We start from the raw sequence: 21968 nt of genomic DNA, 5'->3' as shown, positions 1-21968 counted from the left end.
AGCCGATTTCTTTCCCATAAGACCGATTCAGCTTTCATGTCCTTGCTCGGCGTATAAAATGAAAATATGAACAAGGGTCCAAACTGATCTGCCGTGATAGCACTCTTGTTGCTGCATCAAGAGTCACGTTCGGCGTGGAGGTTGTTGGAAAATGGCTCACTATAACGTCGTAGAGAGACATTCTAGGCCTCATCGCCAGTCTGGAAATGCCTTCTTCCATCCCTTTTCAACCACAAGGGAACTCTTAACGGCTACTTGAGTGACAATCATCAGTTAGTGACGCACAGAACGGCGGGAACGCCGAGACTCGCCGGTTTTAGCCGTGCCTGGCAAGCTACCTATAGTAGACGGCGACATCAGAGAGAGCATGCGCAGATGATACTAAGATTGATCCTACGAGTCATTTCCCATCACAGAATATCCTGGTCAAGGGATCTCGTTATACACGGAACTATCTTAGCATCAAATTGGCATGCTATTCGAAGTGCCGGACGGAAGCGCGGCATGCGTGACGCTGATGGTCCTTAAAGGTTTCAATTCACCCATGCTGTGCATAAGAGTCTGCTTTACAGCTTGTCGATCGGAGAGACGTAGTCAGTGACAAGAGGGATGATATTATCTCACAGGGGTCTCGATATTACGAAAACCCCGAATAGGTTGAAGAGGCAGGAAAAACATTGCTGACAGGGTTGCCGTTCCAGAATCGATTGAGATGGAGTCTTCAACAAGAATAAGATGTAACCCCCGCGCGCACAGTGTTTGCTTGACTGTGTTCTAAGTAGCCCATCTCCCTTGTCCATTCTCCACATCAGATGAACCGGACGCTTGAGCCGCATATTATCGAATCGCTTCAACTCAAACTCTAACAGATGACCATGTTCAACGGATGAAATGTGAAGCAGATCATCATCTGCTCGATACATGGCGCCATTTGTGAGATGATGCAAGATGAGGAGAAAATGAGATGGTGTTGATGATGCTGACCGAAGATAACGCTCTTAAAGCCGTTTAAAGATCGGGTAGTTAAAAGTTTGTTCGTCACCACGCTCTATAACGATCAACTCGTCAACTCCAAGCTTCTATCCTGCTAAATATTTACAAGATTTTGGTGTTTTAATCTGCGAACATGGCTTCCTGGGATGATCGTACTGTCACGAACGAGCACTTGCTGCCTTACGTTGACTCGAGTACAGCTCAGCCCGATATTAAGGCTGCACTCCAAACTCTTCCGTTTGAGAGGAATGTTTTCAAGGTGCGATTGAGTCCTTAAAAATACACCAATATTGTAGTAGAGCCTTTGGAAGGCCTCGATGTTGACGCCTGTGAACACAGCTTCTTGCAAACAGCAACGTGTTCTTCAAACCGTTCATGAACCTCTTGTCCTCGGCCTGGAGTGAGCAGCGACAGATCCGCTCCACCGATTGGCAGCTCATCGTCCTACGCACTGCAGCCACCTTGAACGCTCCTTACGAGTGGGACGTGAACGAGCCCGTTGCTCGTATTTTTGGCTTCACCGAAGAACAGTTCGCTGCTCTGCGCAAGGCCCACGAGCCTTTGCCGGAGGGACTCTTCACCGCGCGCCAACGCCTTCTGGGTCGCATTGTCACTACTCTCGGGCGCGAGAATAAAGTTGGCGAGGATACCATTGTCGAAGCCAAGAAGACTTTCAGTGATGAGGAGATTACGGAGATCTTCTACGTGCAAGGCATCTATAGTTTTTTGGCCAGGTTCATGAACAGTGCTCGCATTGACTTTGATGAACCGATCCCAGGGTTAGAGGATCAGTTGCGCAAATACAATGCCAAGACCATTGAGAAGGAGAAGCAGTATGTGGACTGAGCCTGTGGGTAAAGATTAGGGCCTGCAATTGAGATTGATCATGATACTTGGTAAAATGGATCTCGATGACAATTGATAGTGGGACTCCTAAGGTTGTTTTTGCTTTTGATTTGCGTGTTGGACAGATTCTGTGTAAGTTTTGTCAAGTAAGAGTACTTCATGCTCTAAAGATTTGCCCACTCTTCCAAACCCGTGGAATCATCCCCCGCGGACTTTCATGTCCGGAGCTGAATGTATGGATACCTGGGTGACTTTGATTGCTTCCTTAATCTACACCCCTAAGCTCAGTGTCTCGCCAAACTATGGACAAACCTCAGCACGCGCTTCAAATCCCCTACCCCCGCTCCAGAGCCAGAAGAGACAGTAGCATTGATGCTCTGCTCAAAGACGTTTCTTTCCTCGGCTGAGACCGGGACTTGAATAGTTTGCACCTTGGGTGTCACCAGTGCACCCTGAGCCAGGAGATCCTGAAACCAGAGTAGGAGAGACTCCAGTTGCGCGGGTGTTCGCTGACTGAGCTGCTCAGAGAGCCGAAAGTTGCGGAACTTGACCTCGGACCAGAACAAGAGGCGCTGCGAAAGACGCAGAACCGCATCCGCCCCGCCAAGGGATCCATAGTTCACATAGGTTCCTCCATGTGAGAGCAAAGACGCGAGTCGCTCTCCAGGCTCTCCGAAGACGCCATCGATGGCTAGAGCCACGCGGTTGCGGCCCGCTGCGTCGGCAAGAGCAGGATGCGCATTGGCACCTCGTTCTTGGAGATCAGACTCGGTAAGGACGGCATCAACTCCGTCTTTCAGCAGGTCGGACTTCAGGGTCTCCAAAGCGTCCGGACTGCGGTCACGTACAATGCTGACAGTATGGACCCCTTTGATGCGAGCGAACTGAGAAACCAATCGCGCAATGGTCCCAGATCCTATATTTTGGATAATCCAGTCGCCGGGCTTCAGCGCTCTCACATCTTCGACAAGTAGGTAGGCAGGCAAGAATGCCATGCGAAGGAGCGATGCACCAATGAGATCCTCCGTAGGTGAAAGGCGGATCACATCGGCAGAGTTGACAATAGCCTGACTTCGCCAAGTTCCCAGACCATGGCGACGCGGGATGATGAGATCGCCGGGCCGTAGCGCTGAGGTCGGGACCGTCGAGGACGAGGATTCGACTCCTACGACCTCAACTCGCGCGACGCCATCGTAACCCAAAACGGGCTCGCCATCGTGGGTGTAAGATGGTTTCACGGGATATCGACCCGCAATGACCAACAAATCTTGTGGGTTGATCGGAGAGACGAGGAAAGACACGAGAACTTTGCCAGGGTCGACATCCTGAGCTGCACCTTCTGCCTGGGGATAATGGAGTCGGATAGGCGTCGGCGAGTCAGCCACAGATTCAGACTGCGTGATGATCATGATGATTGGCTTGAGTCCGAACTCTCGACAGAACAAATGGTGTAAATTAGTTTGGGGTCCAAAAAACAGAGACTTGTTTGTAACTTGAAGTCTGGCAATAACGGATCTGTCCTTGTATTATGGCCATGTGGAAAGGACAATGACATGATCTTGAAGTCTAAATCACATGAGTCGCTTTCTCATAGTTGCTTTTCACAAGCTTTTCAACCCTCACTCCGTGGGGGTCTCCCACAACACGTAAACGTTTCCAGGGCGCGATGATGCAAAGCACCCTTGACTTATACCTCATCGACAAATCTGGTCTCTAGCCCTGTCAACGGCCACACTTCATCACACAGTGCAGCAGTATTAAAGTTTAGCACTGCAGCAAATCCTAGGGGTCTTCTACGGCAAAGCCGCATCGCGGGTCCTACTTACGACGGCCCGGACCGGGGGGGCAGGCCCACTACCCGTTGCAAGAGAGATTCGCCATAGGTAGTATTGTCGATTCGCAATAATGGCACTTCCTTATTCGGCAAGCTGATTTCTAATCGCCGTGGAGTTTCTGTTTACTTGCAAAGCTTTCCTTCGATCCTGTCGATAGACAGATCATGGATGTAGTCAAGTCTGCCCGTGTTACATATACGAAGCCCCCATGAAGAGGCCTAGACGTCACAATCTGGTCTCAATCAAGTTGCCAGAAGATTTTTCTCACAGTTCTCCTTCTTTTCTATATTTATCTTGACTTTACCACAAAGAAGCTACTTCGAAGCCTTTAGAGGCTTCTATCTGGATTCACAATCCAACATGGCTGATTTGGAAAAGAAGGAGGCCACACCGAGTGACGAAGGCGTCTTGGCACCACCTTCGCCATCTTCAGAGCCGTCAGACAAGGAACAAGCCGTTGACACTCAGGTTTTCAATGAGGCTGAAGATGCTGATCCGCCACGAACGATCCACGGTGTCAAGGTATGTTGTATCATCCTACCAAGCCCTCTCAGTCCCTTTCCTTTCCCCAAAGGCCATTGTGAAACTGAGCTAAGTCAATTGTTCTTCAGTGGTTCCTCGTAATTTGCGCCCTCCTCTCTGCTTTGTTCCTCTACGCCTTAGACAACACAGTTGTCGCCAATGTCCAAGCAAAAGTCGTCCAGACATACCACCGCGTCGATCTCGTCCCATGGCTTGGTGTCTCTTTCGCATTGGCTTCAGCGGCCACGACTCTTCCCTGGTCGAAAGCGTACGGAACTTTCTCGGCTAAGAAGTTATATCTTGGGTCCACAACTGTGTTCATGGCCGCTTCCGCGCTCTGCGGTGCCGCTCCCGACATCAACTCCTTCATTGTCGGTCGCGCAATCGCAGGTGCGGGTGGTTGTGGAATGTACATGGGACTCCTGACACTGTTGTCAGTGACTACCACTAATGTCGAACGCCCCAAATATCTAAGTCTTACCGGATTCATCTGGGGTATTGGTACTGTCCTCGGTCCTGTGGTTGGAGGTGCCATCAGCGAGAGTAAAGCAACTTGGCGTTGGGCTTTCTACCTGAACCTTCTGGTCGGTGCTGTCGTGGGGCCGATCTACATCATCCTACTTCCAGACTTCAAACCGCAATCCGGCGTGCCCCTCACTCAACGCTTGGCGCAAATCGATTACCTTGGAACAGTTCTATCCATTGGCGCTATGCTCTGCGTTATCATGGCCATGAACTTTGGCGGGGTTCTCTGGGGTTGGAACGAGGGCGAAAGCATTGGTTTGTTTGTGGCAGCGGGTGTTTTGACTATTCTCTTCGTCTTGCAGCAAGTCTACTTCATTGGCACATCGCGAGAGAATCGTCTGTTCCCCATGCATTTCTGGAAGAGCCGAACCATGATCTGCCTTTTCTTCACGATGAGTGCGTCTCACTCCCTTTTGCCCAATCTCCGCGATTGCTAACATCAGACCATCAGTGCTTGCGACTTTCGGAAGCTTCATTGGCATCTTTTACCTGCCGCTGTACTATCAGTTTACCCGCGGAATCTCAGCAGTTGAGACATCCGTCCATCTTTTACCTTTCATCTTGTTTCTGGTAGCCTTCAACCTACTCAACGGGCAGTTTATGGGACGTACTGGATACTACTACCCATGGTACATCGCTGGTTCAGCCCTCGAACTAATCGGCGGCGTTCTTCTTTGTGAGTTATAGCCCTAGCCTTTTGAAACATGTCTATGCTGACCCTGGAATTCAGATATTGTTGATGAACATACCTCAAATGCCAAGATTTACGGATACACTATCATACTAGGCACCGGTGTCGGTTGTTTCTGCCAAGCCGGATTCGCGGTTGCCCAGATGAAGGTTCAACCGAACGAGATCCCTTACAGTGTAGGGTTCATGACTGTTGGCCAAATGATCGGCATTGTCCTCGGCACGGGCATGTCAGGAGCACTTTTCGTCAACTATGGCCAACGTGCACTAGCGCAAGTGTTCCCTAATGTCTCTGCCGACGTGATCTCCGATGCTCTCGCGGGCGTGGGTAGCGGCTTGATCGACTCGGCCTCACCCGAGTTAAGAGCTGAGGCAATCCATGGAATCACTCGAGCAATCCAACTGGCGTATGTGCCAATCATTGCCGCTGGAGCAATTTGCTTGGTGTGCAGTGTTTTCATGCGCAGAGAAAAGGTCTTCTGACTTCTTCGCCTACACATATGTATGTTGGAGGTCTACGCCATTACGCATATCATCATCAAGACTTCCGACGTCCAAAACCGCGAAGATAAATGCTTGACTCCAGGGAGAAGGTCCAAATGTAACATGGTATTTCCTCCTGGTCGAAAAAGAAATTACCATACGCGTTGGCAATTCTAGTGCGGTGAGGCGGCAAACTCTAGATTGATTTTTTTGATTCTTGTCGCCTGGTATTGGCCATGAAGCATTGTCTTCTGCTGCAGAAGGACAGTCAAGAATTGAGTTGAATAGCTAGAGTAACTACTGAAGGGTAACCTTTCCGGAGGTTGAGTCCTCCATGAAGATACCGCCAAAGATAATTGCCTCCTTGATGCCAGTAGGCTGAGTTGCGGTTCCAACGGGGTTCTTCTGCAGAGAGAAGTGGTATTCACCAAGACCAGCGAGGTCTGCAATTTATTAGCACGTCAATCACTCCAGGCTTTGGCAGGGCACCACTTACCATTGGCAATAGGCTCAGTGACCTGCTTCAAGGGCTCATTGGCGGTGCTGTGGAACACTTGGACGGTGCTATGAAACACGGTTAGTCAAATGGACGTACACTTAGGAGTATGTAGTGAAGAAGCACATACTTGGCATTGAAGTCCATCTTGATCGCAAAGTTCTCAAACTGACCCTCCCCAAACGGAGTCGAGAAGATCTTGGCAGCCGGAGTGGTTTTGGAGTTACCAAAGACCGCGATCTCGTTGCCATTGTCGGCTCCAGTGCGAACATCAATCTGGTGAAAGGAGAAATCCTTGGACTCGAGGTTGAAAACCTGATAGTCATGCGTAAAATTGAGGGGCTTGGTAGCGTCGCGCTGAATAGAGAAGTGCATTGTTCGAACACCAGTGACGGCCACATCATTGAGCTGAGATCTGATGCTGGGGAGCAGGTCGGCACGACGAATGTTCGCCTGAGCTTCGCCACCCTTAGGGATGAAGACAGACTTGTCATCGATGTTGATGGCAAAAGCCTTGGTATTGGTTGCTTTATCGAACTAGTAGTTGTAAGCAACGATCGAAGATCTCTAGTCAAGTGGAGTTGATACGTACGAGTGAGGCCTGGCCTTCGGGGAAAGTGATGATGTCGCTGAACACAAGACCTGACTCATGGTTAGCTTTAATTCGTGCACAATCAAGTAGCGTCAAGAGACAACTTACCATCGCCCTTAACTACAGCACTCTTGAACACACTCTCGAGGACATTGAAGTTCTCGGGTGTCGCGTCTGCCTTAATACGCCCATCAGGTAAGACAAGAGCTGAAGTGTTCCCGGCCTTTGCACCAGCACCACCAGCAGCGGCGCCTCCCGCAGCGGCTCCGCCAGCGGCAGCACCGCCGGCATTAGCAGTTCCGTTCTTTGCCGCACCTCCGGCAGCACCGTTGTTTCCATTCTTCTTGCCATTCTGCTTGCCCTTTGCAGCGTTGGCACCGTTATTGTTATTGTTGGCTCCATTGCCTCTGGGCGCCAGAACAGCACCACCAATGGCAGGAACGGGGTTGGCAGCTACAGAGGCGGCCAAGAGACCAACGAGGGTAAGGAAGGAGAGCTTCATTGTGATTTACGTTTATGTCTCTCGAGACACTCTAGAGAACGTGAAGATTAAGTTTCTTGACGTTTACAAACGAATGGATGCAGAGAAAAGCAATGGCCGGCACTGCGCGAAAAGAAAGTAAGTTGCAAAAGAAGAAGCGAAAAAAGAGAGTTGAACCCGAGATGTTGAAGAGAAAGTGATGAATGATGTTCCTGTTTTCATAAGATCAAATGCGTCGCTCTTGATGATATATGCTACCAGAAAGAACTGCTAGAGGCCATCGCCATCGTTCCCATGCCATCCGAAGATAGAGTTCAAGACTTCAGACTGCATCTGTCCGCAGACTTGCGACGAAGCTTCCCCTTCTCTGACTCGGAAGTTTTGGCATGATTCTGCAGCGTAGTCTGATGTTTTGGGTGTAAAAGTCAAAATTCAGAGCCGCATTGCGACAATGCTGACACTTGCCTAGGGCTGCGAGATGGTGTGCTGGGCAAAAAAAGGAGTTCGGCCAAAGAGGGCTCCAGAGAAACTTTAATCGGGCACGCCATTGCTGGAGGAGTCCGGGGCAGTATGTAGTCGGAGACTTTACGATTCGGCGCTTGTCGAACAAGGGTGTGGCTTGTCAGGGGTCGAGAAGACGACGTACTTGAGTCAATTCAGGGAGTTTTGGCCAAGAAGTTCGAGTTTCGTTACATGATGTTCGCCGTCTTAGGAGGTACGGGGTCATGGTTCCATGGAGTCGGATTCGGGATCTTCGGACGATGAGTCTAAATCTTCTCTCCGCCCTACACATATTACCGACCTGTCGTTGATATTACTTGCTCATATGTTGCCTCCCACCCAGGCCGCCGGGCATTCCGAGCACTCCGCCCTGCATGCTGCCCATAGACTTGCGCGCGAATTCTGCCACAGTTTCGCTTTATGCATGTTTGGGCAGGGCTAGGCCACGCAAGATGACCTGAATTATCAACTATTCCGAGAACGAGTGACGTTGTCTGTACGAGAGCGCCCGCCCAGTCAGTCATGACCTTGGTCAATTTGGAGTGATTATGTGATGTAAATGTTTCCACGACATAATTCGATCGACTCCACCAATGACAACTTTGAAAAGTGCCGTCTGAGAAACAGAAGTTCATTCCATCAGGTTCCATCTGATCTGTATTCTGGCTTCAGCAATACGTTGATTGACATACAGGCCCAAGAGATCTGTATTGGCTGATCTTATGACCTGGAGTCTCGAGTTGCGATGAAACTGTTGCCTCCTGGGTATTGCTTTCCGGGGCTTGCATGCAACAGTCAGTTCGGGCATTGTAGCACGCCACTGTACTGGTCACAACGTGCCATCCAGACATCGCTGAGATGAAACAGGCCGATCTTCATCGCCGGTCATCGGCGTCCGTGATGATTGAGCCATAACTGCCTCAGCTTCGCTCCCCAGTATGCCGATTTTGGAGAACCCCAGCGGCTGTAAAGTTCCTGAGGTGACACATTGATGTGTTGTAGGACTGGCAGCCTGCGAGCCTAATGTATGTCATGTGTCCATCCATATTGGGAAGGAAGTCGTTATCCCGATCTGCATCAGCTCTTTGGTTTCAATAATGTATTAAGCTCCCTATGAAGTTGTGTTTAGTACATGGACAAGGGTAGAAGTATTTCTAATGGTATCTAAGGCTCGGATAAAGAACTAGCCTTGCAGTTTAGATCTGTCTATGGGTGTAGGAAGCCATCATGATCGCCGCGGTGTCTTGGTGTAGTAAAATACACCTCTGTCTCAAGACGGACAAAGCTTGCGTGTAAGCAACTGAGCGGTGACACGTATGTAGGTTATCCGTTCTTAGTATAAACAGAAGCTTTTGGCGACATGCGATGAAAATCAACAGGCTACAAGTAATCTATTATACTTCTCAACTAAGGGTGTTATGGGAGGTTTCTCATTACCTGTAAGTAAGCAAGGTAAGTATAACGATCCTCTCATTGACCAATCTACACGAAACCTCACTAGTCAAAGCCAATCAATTGAGCCTGAAAGCCAAGATTCTTATCCGTCAAACTAGTGCCGTGCGCATGTTTATTTCGCTAGACTCAAATTAACGGTGGATAAGGTGTTCCCAGTGTCTCCATTTCCCCAACTTATTAACATTTCCACCGACATCTCACCGACGGACACCGAGCTCGGTGTACCCCGCACGGAAACTAATCCCGATTACTCAGGCGAGCCGAGGCAAATGGGTGTAACACATCATCTTTACCCCGGATGTCCCCCAACCGCGCTAGTCTCTCGCATTCTCCATGGGCTCTTTTTATACAACTCATCAAATTCGACCCTCAACGCCTCAATTGATACAAATTGAAACCTAGTCACACTTATCGTGCGTGATACACATCAACCACAACAACTTCAAAACCTCTTCTCATCCTTGAACCCCTGTGAAACATCCTCACTCCCACTTAAGCACCGACTCCGTCTCCGCCTCAACCACATTCATCCACGAGCTTTGCGAAGTCCCTTGCACGGGTAACATCACACGATTTCCACCTTCACAATGTCAAACACGCCCAACTTCGCCAGCCCTCCTCCCGACGTCGGCCCCGACGCCGCCGTCTCCTTCCCCCGCAAGCATATCATGTTAATCACCCTCAATCGTCCCCGCCACCTGAACTCAATCTATTCGGAACTTCACTACTCCCTCGCCCGGCTCTACGAGTGGTACGACACGGAGCCAACCCTTCGCTGTGCCGTCCTAACGGGCACCGGCCGCGCCTTCTGCGCCGGCGCGGATCTGAAAGAGTGGAACGTCCGCAATACCACCGGCAAATCCAACAACCCGTCTTCCGTCAGCGCAGACCCGGCCCCACAGGCTCCGGTAGTGACGGCCGACCATCCAGATGCCAAGCCAGGTGAAAAGTGGCCTTCCACCGCTGGTTTTGGCGGACTGTCGAATCGCGGTGGGAAGAAGCCTGTCATTGCTGCTGTCAATGGTCTGTGCCTGGGTGGCGGGATGGAAATGATCATCAATGCGGACCTGGTGTACGCGTCTACCAAGGCCAAATTTGGGCTTCCTGAGGTGACTATCGGCGTCATCGCCATCGCTGGCGCTCTTCCTCGTCTGATCAAGTCGGTGGGCCGCCAGCGCGCGACGGAGATGGCACTGATTGGGAGAACGGACTACACTGCCGAGGAAATGGTATCCTGGGGACTCGTGAACAAGGTCGTGCAGCCCGACGACTTGATGGAGACTGCGCTGGGTGCCGCGGAGGCCATTGCGAGAAACTCACCGGACTCGATCATCGTCTCGAGAGAGGGCCTTAAGACTGGTTGGGAGCCGATGGGCCCGATAGAGGCCACAGGGTACATTGACCAGACGATCTATCGCAAGATGGAGGCAGGAGAAAATATGACTGAAGGCGTCAAGAGCTTTGTCGAGAAGAGGAAGCCGGTGTACAAGGATAGCAAGCTTTGAGGACAGATGGAGTAGCTTGGTAATCTGAGGCATTGTATGATTCACTCTTGCCGTCTGTACAACGAGACATCTCCTTTTCTGCTATGCGGTGCGCAGACCGCTGGATATCATGAACCTCCTTCAAAACAAATTGCAAACTCTTTGTCAGTTCTGTGGGAATGAGCCCAACCGATCAATACACTTTTTCTTCCCCCTTCTGTACGGCGGTCTTCACCCTAGTGAGTGAATTCTTCCTTGTTCTCCACACGGAGAACATCTCCAGAGCCGGACTCGGAGTCCTTCTCGTTGAGAGCATGAGACCCTTCGCCAGGCGTGCCCATACTCGACTTCCAATACAATTGCACCTTGCCGCCCGTGAAAAGCCTGTCGATCTGCTCCAAGCTGAGGTTTTGCGTCTCGGGGTAGAAGAAGTAAATGAGAGGAATGAAGAAGGCGTTGAAGATGCAGAAGTAGACATAGGTTCTCCACCCGATGCTCTTGATGCTAACCGGCGTGATCTCGACGACGAGGAAGGTGAAGATCCAGTTCGAAGCGGTCGCGAGAGCGGCGGCGCGGGTGCGGATGGCCAAGGGCGCATATTCGGCGGGCAACAGCCACGGGATGGCGAGTAGACCGACGGCGAAGAAAAAGTTGAAGAGGAATAGCATGACGATGGCGACGATTCCGGCGGGAACGCTGCCGTTGGAGACGGTGCCTGCGAGAATGGCCATGCAGGCGCACTGGCCGCCGGCGGCGAACAACATGAGCTTTCTGCGGCCGAGGCGGTCGATGATCCAGATCGGGATGAGAGAGGAGAAGAAGTAGGCGACGCCGTTGAAACCTGCGAGTAGGAGGGAGAGGTTATGTGACATGCCGACAGACTCCTGGAAGATAACCGGGGCGTACTGGGACAAGTTAGCTTGATGGTTTAGATGGGACCGGGTGCATCATCTGCCCAAACTTGAGTGTGAGCAACGGAGAAAGCTTACGTATGTGATCAAGTTGATACCACTCAGTTGTTGCATGAACTGGCCACCGATTCCCAACAAAGTTCGGTAGAGGAACTTCTGGTCACCGTTCTTGAACATCATCTTGAAGCTACCAGTATTGGCAGCCTCCCGCTCCTCTCTGATGGCAGCTTGAATTTCGGCCAGGTTTCGCTCCAGCTTGGGCTCGTTCTCGGTGATAGATGTGGCGTCCTTCTCCACAGCCCAGAGGATATGCTTGGCCTCATCGTGGCGGTCGTGGGCAATGAGCCATCTGGGCGACTCAGGCAACACCAGGATTCCGAGGAAGGTGACCAATGCGAACAAGATCTGCAGCGCGAGAGGGAAGCGGAACTGAGCATCGTTAGAGACGTAGCTCATGCCGTAGTCCACCCAGTATGCGGACATGACGCCAAAGATGTTGATGGCTAGTTCAATAGCGAGACCCTTGCCACGATTATCCGCCTTCATAAGTTCCGAGTGCCATACAGCTGCCGAAAGTTAGTTTCATCCTAGATCGTGATGAGAGTTACGAGACAGTGACTCACGAATGGTACTGGTGTTCATGCCATTACCAAGTCCAGCAACGATACGTCCCACAATCATCTGCGGGATCCCAAAAGCAGAAGCCTGCAGCGCGGCACCGATACTGAGCACGATGCACCCCAGCATGATGCACTTGCGGCGTCCGAGCCTTTCACCGACGAGCAGGCAGAAGATTGCACCAAAGAAACACCCAATCTCGTAAATGGCCACGACGGTGCCCTGCAGCGAGGAGCTGCCGCCGCCGCCGTTGGTGGTGTCGATTTCGGGGAACGTCCGGGTGAATGCGTAGCCGGTGAGCAGGCCGGACATGACGCCCTGGTCGTAGCCGAAGAGGAGGAAGCCGGAGCCGGCTGTGGCCGTGATGGCCCAGTTGAGAGGCCTTCCGACGAGGATGGTCATGATGAACGGGATGTACGATTGGCGAGACGATGAGGGAAATGTGACTAAAGGGGAGGAAATACCCTCACGCGATTGGGACTGGATCGCGAGATGAGACTGAAAAGAAAAATCAGGAGTTGAGATGACTCGAGGCCGGGGAGGTGGACAAAGAACGGACCCCTTTTGTTTTCACGATGAATGGGGAACGTGGTTCTATATGTACAGATCCAAGCATGCCATGCAAAGCAAAGGAAAATAGTCTTTGGTGTTGAAGGAGAAAAAGGGTACACTGCAGCCGCTAGCTTCAATCTCTTCTTGGCCAGTGTGTTCTTCTTCCCGTCGCTCGAAACAACGTCATTTGATTGCTGCAAAACCTTGTAGAGACCCAAGTGTGTCAAGTCGGCTGCATCTTCTCCCACCTTGAAGATGGGAGAGGAAAGTCTCTCTCTTCCCCCACAAAGAGTACCGCAATGCGGGGACCCCAGCGCGGAGGTTGATTAAGCCAAACCAAAAACAACATGCTGACGGGGTGAAGACGACTAGGAGGGTTGTACTTGGGATACAGTCCCTGGCCTGGTTACAGTTTCTGCGGGCAGTTGGACGCGCATAGTTGGGTGAGAATGGCTGTCTAAATGACTCGCGACGGGGTAGACTTTGAACAGAGTACCGTTGTCCTATTGCTCCAAGCTCGCGAGTTCCCGGGATGCGGGCGTGAAAGAATTTTCCCGCTCTCAGCCTCCCTTTTCCTAACGGTATGAGAGACTAGGAAGTATATGGTTACGGACAATATTGTATGCATTTGCTATATGCAGGCAGAATCGTCCTTCTTGCCCAGCCCCCAGACAGGCTTGCTTTCTTTACGCAATTACCTGGAACTGTGGGAGAAAAGCCAAGGTCATGGCTGCGAATCCGGGGGGCTATTGCCGGAGAGGTTAGAGTCTTGAGAGACTAAACGGACAGGGACAAGGGTGAAAATCGCCGAGTTTGGGCCATGGCGTAAAGATGCGTGGAGCTGCCTTCTGCAGGAAAACCAAGGAAGTTGAAAGCGCTTTTTGTTTTTTCACTGCGACCGGTGGGATTTCACCCATTCATCTTCTTCTGTGCCTCTTCGGTGCTCCGGCTCCCTCCGAGGCGTAGAGCCAACAACGGCCGACTAGACATGGCTGAATAAGACTCCCTTCGCGTGTCTTTTTGAGCCGGCGTCGACACCATCCCATTGATTATTATCCAATTCCAGGAAAGGCTACTCGTAGCGCCCTGTTCAGGAAGAGAGCAAGCAAATTCCCGCTCAGCCGCTAAATCAGACTTGCGCCTCGACCTGCCACACACTCCATGGCCCCAGACCTCATCCATCAACCCTTGACGGACTTTTCTCCGATCTTGTCGCCAATACAAATCTGTCCAAGCAGAGACGAGTTTTACTCTTCCTCGTCTAAGCAAGATCCCTGTGAATTGATGGCTGGATAGGTTCACTTGCCGCGGGATGGTGAACGCCGCAGTGGCAGCACCATCTAATTTGGTGCAATGGCAATCAACGTGGTGGTCTTTCAACTGCCGGGACGCGTGAAACCACATCTGATCAGCCACATCTCAAGGTACTTCATCTCGAATGCGCCTCGGGTTGCCGTCCCGATCGCATCACCTGTCGAGGTACATCTCATCCATCTTATGGGTAGCGTAACTGTTAGGACCGGGACCATGCCAAAACACCCGCGCTTATTTCATCCCTCGAACCATCCCTAGCAGGAGACGGGGAAATGAGGTCATCCTCGTAATTTTTTGTCTCACCCCGGCCGGTCCCTGGTCACTCCTCCGCAAACCCGCATGAACGCCGCACCATAGGGAGGCTTCCGCCTGCCGTCAGTAAGCCGCTACGGAGTACTTGGTCTCCGTAGTATTAGTGGTGTTACTCGCGGGCAGCTTCCTGGGGATGGAAGAGGGTGGGAGGGGGGATGGGAAAGTGTGGAGATGCTGACCCACGCCTTTGACCTTGAAAACCGTCTTGTCCCGACATCTGACCCGCCAATCTCGTCCCATGGGGCAGCTATCCTCGGACCAGATTGGATCCCAACGTCAAATTGTTAACCCGCGGGGATGGTGGGAGGGGAGGAGGGGCGCGGCGCTTGTTCTTTGATGCTAGCCTCGGATTCCAGCAGTTCGGAGACCGCGTGCCTGTCAACCACTGTGACGGGTCCTTGACTGAGTCGCGTGTTTTTGAAGTAATGATGTATCAGTAGTAGGTAAAGGTAGTGCCACGCGCGCGAGGTATTCTTCATAGACTTGATGCTGATCCGATACTAGAGCCGACACTGAATATCGACGCGTTACGTGGAGGTCTCGTTGCGCCAATGCCTTCCCGAGCGGCTAGAGCTGCTCACACGAGATTTAGTGTCAGAGCACTTCATTCCATCTTTAAATCATAAAAAGTAAAAGAAAGAAAAAGAGAAAAACATAACGTAACGTAAGAAAAGTCTTTGTCTCGTTCGTCACCGGGATACTAACCGTCTCCCAAGTCACCCCAAAACTCCTTCAGGTCATCTGCCCTCCATTTGGTGCCCCATCCGCTCTCTGTCTCGATCTTTTCTAGTAATTGTAGTATGGCACGATGCTCCGCAGGATGGCTCATGCAACGTCCCGCAATCCAAAGAGGCTGAACGCTGTTGGTCCACGCCCCGTGGTGGTGATTAGTCATTGAAATTCCGCAAATCTGCCTTGCGTGCCAGAGCGCTGACCGAGGCCTCGGTGATAGTCGTAGCGAGGCCGGTCTGTTTTGTAGCATCAAGAGTGACGCCGTGTGGTATAATTGGTTCCCCGAGATGGCGGCGGGGTTGCTGTATAAGATCTTTGGGAAGGGTTCCGCGTCCGATGAGGGTATCGACATGATGTGTTGCATCTCGGATGGCCGGCGGCTGTGCCAGTCTTCAACATATCTCCAAAGCTTCATCCATCGTACTCGATATCTCATATCATTTCTCGGCCCGTCGAAGAATAGTCCGCCTGGATTGGCCTTGGCTAGTGGAGCAAGCAAGTCGAGAACCTGGGCGCACAGATAGACCGCGTAGTTGGCCCACATATCGTGGCCGGGGTTGGTGAGGAACAAGCCAGCGTCTGTTTCGAGATCGACAGGCGATGCCCAATGGCTGACGGGTATCAAGGTCTTGACCGACGAGATGAGGCCACCGCAGACGTCCATTCGGACAAAGCACCAAAAGAGCGCCTGTTCGACGCCACCGACAAAGCCGTTCATCCCGACGGCCTCCATCAGACTGGCGCAACCGTCGAGATGTCTGCGCCAGGCTTTTGGGGAGCAGCTGGCCATTTCTAAAACACAGAGCACCACGCATGAGGCTATAACGGCTGTTGTACGCGTCGGGAGTTGGGGTAAGAGTAGGTGTATCGCTTCTTGATAAAGAGCCAGGCTCTGGTCTGTAGGCCGACTCCTGTCTTTCAACTCCATTTGTCGAGCTGAAAGAGCTAGCATAGAGTATCGCAAATGATCGTGGGACCGAGCCATGGTTGGGAGGGAATGCTGAAAATGGCGCTGGTTGTCGAATTTGTCCAACCATGGAGAGATTTCGTCCACCCAGTTCTTCCATAGCGCGCATTCTTCCTCCAGGGGAAGACGAGGAGGCTCATGATCGGAAGAAATCTCGCCGACTGTCTCGACTGCCTCGTTAGACGAAGAAGGCCCGGAGCTGGCGTCGATGGATCTCCGTCTGGAGTTCTGGCCAGAGGCCGGTGAAGCTGGCCTCGTAGGACCATTGGAGCGAACCTCTTGGATGAGATGGTTTCGCAACGTAGAATGGAGCTCGTGGTACGCTGAGCCCGGTAAGAAGATGCCGTCTTCGTAGGAGCCTTCCGGCGTGAACATCTGGTCCATAAAGTCGAACGGCGCATCCATCATAGGGTCGATGGGTAAGGTTGTGACGGGAAGGCCGCCGACGGTGGACGCGGGATGTTCATGTGGTCCTTGGCCTGCGCCTCCTTGGCTTAGGTAAATGAGGTTTGCAACGGCACTATCGGTGATGACTTGCGATGCTGAGGAGGGTGAAGCCTGGAAGTCCATGCGTTCGCCTGTTGGCGGGTGTCCTTTGTCGCTTGACGCATCCTCTCGCCGAGTCGAGGGTGTCAGAAGAGAGCCATAGCCCGGGATGGGAACGTGGTCCGTCGGTGCGGAGCTAGGACCAGATGAAGATAATGTCCTCTTTGCTGTGCTCGAGCCCGCAACAGATGCGGTATTGCCGCCAGCTGTCGAGGTGGTGTAGGATACGGGACTGTCAAAGTTCTTTGCATCATCGTCTTCGTGTTGCGGGCCGTGTATTCCGCTCTCGATGGGCGATATGTCTGGTTCAAGTTCTCGATCCGAATCATAGTCGTGGAATCCGGGTGGTAAGTGGTAGTCGCGGATGACCTCGCTGGTGACGTCGAGTATCTCAAAGTGACGGCGAGGAGGCGGCCGCCGAGCCTTCTTCATCGACGGGTGATCCTGCAATATTGTCTGGGCATTCTCGGACCGGAATGTCACCTTGATACCCCATTCGCAAATCTCCTTCCGCCTCGAGCATCCACCGCAGGCCGGACGGCCCTCGTCGCACTTGCGCTTCTTGCGGCGACAGTTAAGACAGCCTGTCCGGGTCCGAGTTCTCTTCTTCTTTGCCGGCGGAGGCCCATCGGCCGCTGCCGTTGCCGGGTTGGTCGGGAGACGTGGGCCCCTGTCATCGTCGACGACGGGAGACGGCTGGCGTTGCGTCTCGTCGTCGGCGGCCATGATGGAGTCGAGCTCATCTGCACGAACTGTAGGCGTGGTCTAGACCGTCTGGACTCGGGCATCCGAATTCGCAATTCGTAAGCGCAGCGGCAACTCTCCGGTGTGGTGGAACTTGACACAAATCCGCTGCAGAACGGGTGGTGCCGGGGGTATGTCCCCCTCCACAATTGGAAATAGAGAAAAAGGGAAACCGGTTGACAGAGGAAAAAAAAGGTTATGTGAGATGTTCGTGGAGCAAGAAGCGCTTCGACATGCGTTTCCGCGGAGGAGCGGGCGCGGCTGTGAGTAGGTAGGTTGAAATGGTATGTGTATAAGGCAAGGAGAGGCAAAATAATATGGGCCACGTCGGTGAACCCTCAAGCCCCAATGGTCAGGAGTCAGGACTTGGGACAGCCGTTGAAAGTAGTGAAGGCCCGAAGGGTAAGAGAGAAAAGGGTCTCTTGCGGGATTGCGTTAGCTCTCCGGTCCGCAAGACGTGTGATATCAAACAGAGTTTACTATTCACATCTGCCGAGAGCCAGACATCCGTTGTACCCCCGCGCTTGGCAACATGCAGTCAACGAACTTCAGATCGACTTGTTGATGCCCAATGGCAGCAGTCTCTTCACAGCAATGTGATCGCAAGTGACTCTCTGCTCTGCCATTGATTATGATGAAGACTCGTGAGGGCGGCTGCGTATTCGGCTGTGGCTGAGGGAGCTATGGCACCCAGACAATGACAATGCCAAGGGGAGGCAGACAGACGGGGAAAAAAAGAGAGACACACACATGAGGGAGAGATTCTGCGGGGAGAAAGTCTGGGGGAAGCTGTAAGCGGTGTCGGACGGACTCTGCTAAACTGGCGTCTCCTGTCTATCCGTAGCCGTCTGCCGTAGAGCTAAGAAGATTGGCCCGGGGACGGCATGGGGCATCCTTGTTGACTCCGACTTGGGACAAACTCTGCGCAGTCTTGCAGCCCCAACAGCCCCCAACAGCCCTCGTCACGAGTGGCGCTCTTCTCCTTGGGAGCTCCCCGTCACGCCGTCAACCCCGCCATTCATTCTTAGTCTCTCCGTCTAGCTTGCTGTGGGAGCGAAAGATGAGTTCGTCTTTGAGGCTTTGTGTTGTGGTAACTGTTGGAGTAGCACTCCACAAACCCCCCCACACCCTGTCAGCAAGAGGAACCGACAGCAACCCTCAAGCTTTTCTCACCCTCGTTCCAGATCCTCCCGTCGGACTTGAGTAAGATGTTGTTAAGCGTCGTCTCCGGTCTCGGTTTTCTCGGGCTCCCAAGCAAGTGTCCTTTGCAGTTTTCGATAAGGTATGTGAGATTGACATGAAGACGAGATGAGAGTGAGTTGAGGCGCATGTCTGTGAACTCATCCCTTAAGGCCCCATTCTCATTCGGTTCTCACCTGAGAAAGGAGCAATAAGAAAATACAACCTCAGAGTGCGATCTTCACCACGTCAACCACTCGAAATGAGTCCAATCAAACCTCACCCACAGCGAGCCATCTATGCGACAGCAGTTCACTCCAATGACTCGGGATGCAACCAGCTGACAGCCTGCTGCAGCGTCCCCGTCGTTCATACTTCCAAAAACGAATAATTTCGTGACTCTTTCGCACTCAATTATTATCGAGAATCAAGGGTGATCCGTGCTCTAATGCAATTCCATTGCCTGCCGAATTCTCCCCCATTGCCCTGAACGCCGCTAGTGTCCCTATTTCCGTTACCGAACCCGCTCTCTCCAAACTTTTCCGTCAAAAGAAAGAAAACAACAAAACCACGTCATCTAGAAAGGGGCAGTCAAAAGATGATTCATGGGCGACGGCGTCTCAGTGGTGGTGAACAGGGTTAAGGTCGCGGAACTCGCCCCTGAGACTGTCAACCCCGTTGGCTCTAACCTCCTCGACAAGCTTGGCGACCTCGGGCGCGATGACAGCCTCGTCGAAGCCAAAGTACTTGTACGCGTCGGGGCCGGGAAGCGAGTGTCCGAACGTGCTCATCGAGTACCCGGCGTCGGCGTAGCGCTCCCACCCGTTGACGGCGTAGGCCTCGATGACGACGCGCGGCGCCTTGGAGCGGTACTGCAGCACCTCGCGCTTATACTCAATCGGCTGCTGGTCAAAGACGCGCTGGCAGGGGAAGCTGACGATGCGGGCCTTGATGCCATGCTTCTCCGCGAGCAGCTTGGCCGTCTTGACGGCAAAAACCATCTCCGCGCCGACGCCGATGAGCGTGACGTCGGCGTCCTGGGCCTCCTGGAAGACGTAGGCGCCCTTTTGCACGCCGTTGCGTGAGGAGAATTGGGGGTATTGCTCGAGGTTCTGGCGAGAGAGGGAGATGATTGTGGGGGCATCCTTGGCCTCCATGGCTAGGATAAAGGCGCCAGCCGTCTCTTCGCTGTCGCAGGGTCGGATGTAGAGGAGGTTCGGCATCGCGCGGTAGAGGGCGGGCAGAGCGATAGGCTGGTGGGTGGGGCCGTCTTCGCCGGTTCCGATCGAGTCGTGCGTCGCGATGTGAATCTGTTGGAGGCGCTGGAGGGCACCCATGCGCACACCAGGGGCGGCGTACTAATGAGATATGTCAGAACACATCCGGAATTATGATAGATAGATTCCAAGAGGAGCGCTTGAAAGAGAGTGAGAGCTTACGATGTAGAACATGAAGAAACTAGAGGTGACAGGGAGGATGGTGCCCTTGTTGAATGCGGCCAGACCGTTGGAGATGGAAGCCATGGCATGCTCGCGGATACCGTAGTGGATGTAGCGGCCAGAGTAGTCGCCGTTGATGCCGCAAGAAGTTCTCAAGTCGGGCTAAGGAGTGTCAGTGGCATCCGTAAGAGAAGCGCCATTATCGTCTACGTACGTTTTGGAAGTCAACCTTGCCCTTCCAGATCATGTTCACTGAGGGAGACAAGTCCGCAGTGCCAACCATCAAGTTGTTCACACCAGCGGCGATGGGATTGCAGACCAAGCCTGCAGACTTTCTTGAGGGAGTAGGCGTCGTAGGGAAGTCCTCCTTGGCGGGGATGAACTTGCGCCAGTCGTCGACCCATTCTCCAGAGATGCGCTTCTTGAACTCGGCAGCGAGCTCAGGATGCTCACGAGAGTAACCCTCAACGAGCTGGTTCCATTCGGCCTCGATCTTCTCGCCGCGGGACACGGCCTGGCGGAAGTAGTCGTAGACCTGGTCAGACACAACAAAGTGCTTCTCAGGGTCCATGCCAAAGGTCTTTTTGATGTTGGCAACGTCGGCGGCTCCAAACGCGGCACCATGCGCCTTGGCGTCACCAGCAACGGCGCTGCCAACTCCAATGACGGTGTGAATGTTGATAAAGGTAGGCTTGTCCTTGCTGTTGCGAGCCTGGTCCATAGCGCGGACGATGGCCTCGAGGTCCCAGTTGCCGTCCTCAATCTCAATGACGTTCCAGCCACAGGCGCGCATCTTTGTGTTGACGTCCTCGGTATTGCAGAGGTCGACACTGCCGTCGCAGGTGATCTGGTTGTTGTCGTACATGACGACAAGGTTGTTGAGCTTCCAGTGGCCGGCAAGCTGGATCGCCTCCATGGCGACGCCCTCCTGCAGACAGGCGTCTCCGATCATGCACCATGTCATGTTGTTGACGATGGGGAAGTTGGGGCGGTTGTAAGTGGCGGCGAGGTGCTTGGTAGCAACAGCCAGACCAACAGCATTGGCGATGCCTTGGCCCAGGGGGCCGGTCGTCACCTCGATACCCTCATGCTCGATCTCGGGGTGGCCAGGGCAGATGGAGTCGGTGCGGGCAGAGTGGTAGGACTTGAGTTGTTCCATGGTCATGTTCTTGTAGCCGGTCAAGTGCAGAAAGCTGTACTGGAACAGACAGGTGTGGCCGTTTGACAGGACGAAACGGTCTCTGTTGAAGTAGTTTGGATTCTTGGGCGAGTACTTCATGGCGTACTTCCAGAGAGATGTGCCGATGGCTGCCATGCCCATGGCACCGCCCGGGTGGCCACCCTTGAACTGCTCACACAAATCGGCAATGAGACAGCGGAATGTGCGGAGAACGAAGTCGACCTCTTTCTTCTCGGACTCGGTGAGCTGGAATTGGCTGTTGGGGCCATTGAGAGCTTTGGCGGCCACGATGCCCTGAGACACGGGCTCTGAGGGAACTGCACTGGGGGCCATTTTGATGTGTCGGCGGGCTATTAGGGGGTGAGGGTATCTCGGTTTTGTTATGAGGGGTGGTAGTAGCAGTTGGCTGTCGGGTTTCTTGGTCGACTGTGCTCGGTATAGTGAACGTAATGTGAGGGCAATACGTGACGCAATCGAAAGGAGGATGCAAGAAAAAAAGCACTTGGTATCAATGGGGTTCTCTTGCTTGGGATTGAGAGAAAAAGTCAGGCAAGAGATGATGAGATTGCAA

At 52.8% G+C, this 21968-nt stretch overlaps 8 protein-coding genes across 8 annotated transcripts; 3 read left to right on the top strand and 5 right to left on the bottom strand.

Moving 5' to 3' along the window:
- Positions 1-1126: 1126 nt before the first annotated feature.
- N0V96_007417 (uncharacterized protein) lies at positions 1127-1839 on the top strand (the record flags this gene model as incomplete). Its single annotated transcript, XM_053191561.1, has 2 exons — positions 1127-1252; positions 1333-1839. The coding sequence occupies 2 exons, from the start codon at positions 1127-1129 to the stop codon at positions 1837-1839; spliced, it is 633 nt and encodes a 210-aa protein (XP_053051123.1).
- A 284-nt stretch (positions 1840-2123) lies between these two features.
- On the bottom strand, positions 2124-3248 carry N0V96_007416 (uncharacterized protein; the record flags this gene model as incomplete). The annotated part of the gene is made up of 1 exon (XM_053191560.1): positions 2124-3248. The coding sequence occupies one exon, from the start codon at positions 3246-3248 to the stop codon at positions 2124-2126; it is 1125 nt and encodes a 374-aa protein (XP_053051122.1).
- A 786-nt stretch (positions 3249-4034) lies between these two features.
- N0V96_007415 (uncharacterized protein) lies at positions 4035-5894 on the top strand (the record flags this gene model as incomplete). Its single annotated transcript, XM_053191559.2, has 4 exons — positions 4035-4196; positions 4286-5117; positions 5173-5397; positions 5452-5894. The coding sequence occupies 4 exons, from the start codon at positions 4035-4037 to the stop codon at positions 5892-5894; spliced, it is 1662 nt and encodes a 553-aa protein (XP_053051121.1).
- Positions 5895-6191: 297 nt separating this feature from the next.
- N0V96_007414 (uncharacterized protein) lies at positions 6192-7484 on the bottom strand (the record flags this gene model as incomplete). Its single annotated transcript, XM_065758010.1, has 4 exons — positions 6192-6337; positions 6391-6458; positions 6521-6917; positions 7091-7484. The coding sequence occupies 4 exons, from the start codon at positions 7482-7484 to the stop codon at positions 6192-6194; spliced, it is 1005 nt and encodes a 334-aa protein (XP_065613533.1).
- Positions 7485-10006: 2522 nt separating this feature from the next.
- N0V96_007413 (uncharacterized protein) lies at positions 10007-10924 on the top strand (the record flags this gene model as incomplete). Its single annotated transcript, XM_053191557.1, has 1 exon — positions 10007-10924. One exon carries the CDS (start codon positions 10007-10009, stop codon positions 10922-10924), a length of 918 nt encoding a protein of 305 aa, XP_053051119.1.
- Positions 10925-11139: 215 nt separating this feature from the next.
- N0V96_007412 (uncharacterized protein) lies at positions 11140-12834 on the bottom strand (the record flags this gene model as incomplete). Its single annotated transcript, XM_053191556.1, has 3 exons — positions 11140-11808; positions 11893-12380; positions 12438-12834. The coding sequence occupies 3 exons, from the start codon at positions 12832-12834 to the stop codon at positions 11140-11142; spliced, it is 1554 nt and encodes a 517-aa protein (XP_053051118.1).
- A 2663-nt stretch (positions 12835-15497) lies between these two features.
- Positions 15498-17581, bottom strand: N0V96_007411 (uncharacterized protein; the record flags this gene model as incomplete). The annotated part of the gene is made up of 3 exons (XM_065758009.1): positions 15498-15578; positions 15851-16079; positions 16377-17581. 3 exons carry the CDS (start codon positions 17579-17581, stop codon positions 15498-15500), a joined length of 1515 nt encoding a protein of 504 aa, XP_065613532.1.
- A 1817-nt stretch (positions 17582-19398) lies between these two features.
- N0V96_007410 (uncharacterized protein) lies at positions 19399-21730 on the bottom strand (the record flags this gene model as incomplete). Its single annotated transcript, XM_053191554.1, has 3 exons — positions 19399-20136; positions 20218-20379; positions 20432-21730. The coding sequence occupies 3 exons, from the start codon at positions 21728-21730 to the stop codon at positions 19399-19401; spliced, it is 2199 nt and encodes a 732-aa protein (XP_053051116.1).
- Between the last annotated feature and the right edge of the window lie 238 nt (positions 21731-21968).

This window comes from Colletotrichum fioriniae (assembly GCF_027942845.1).
Source record: "Colletotrichum fioriniae strain IMI 355084 chromosome Unknown scaffold_8, whole genome shotgun sequence".
Lineage (NCBI taxonomy): Eukaryota > Fungi > Ascomycota > Sordariomycetes > Glomerellales > Glomerellaceae > Colletotrichum > Colletotrichum fioriniae.
Note: the sequence above shows the minus strand (reverse complement) of the source record. Positions and strands in the feature narration are given on the sequence as shown.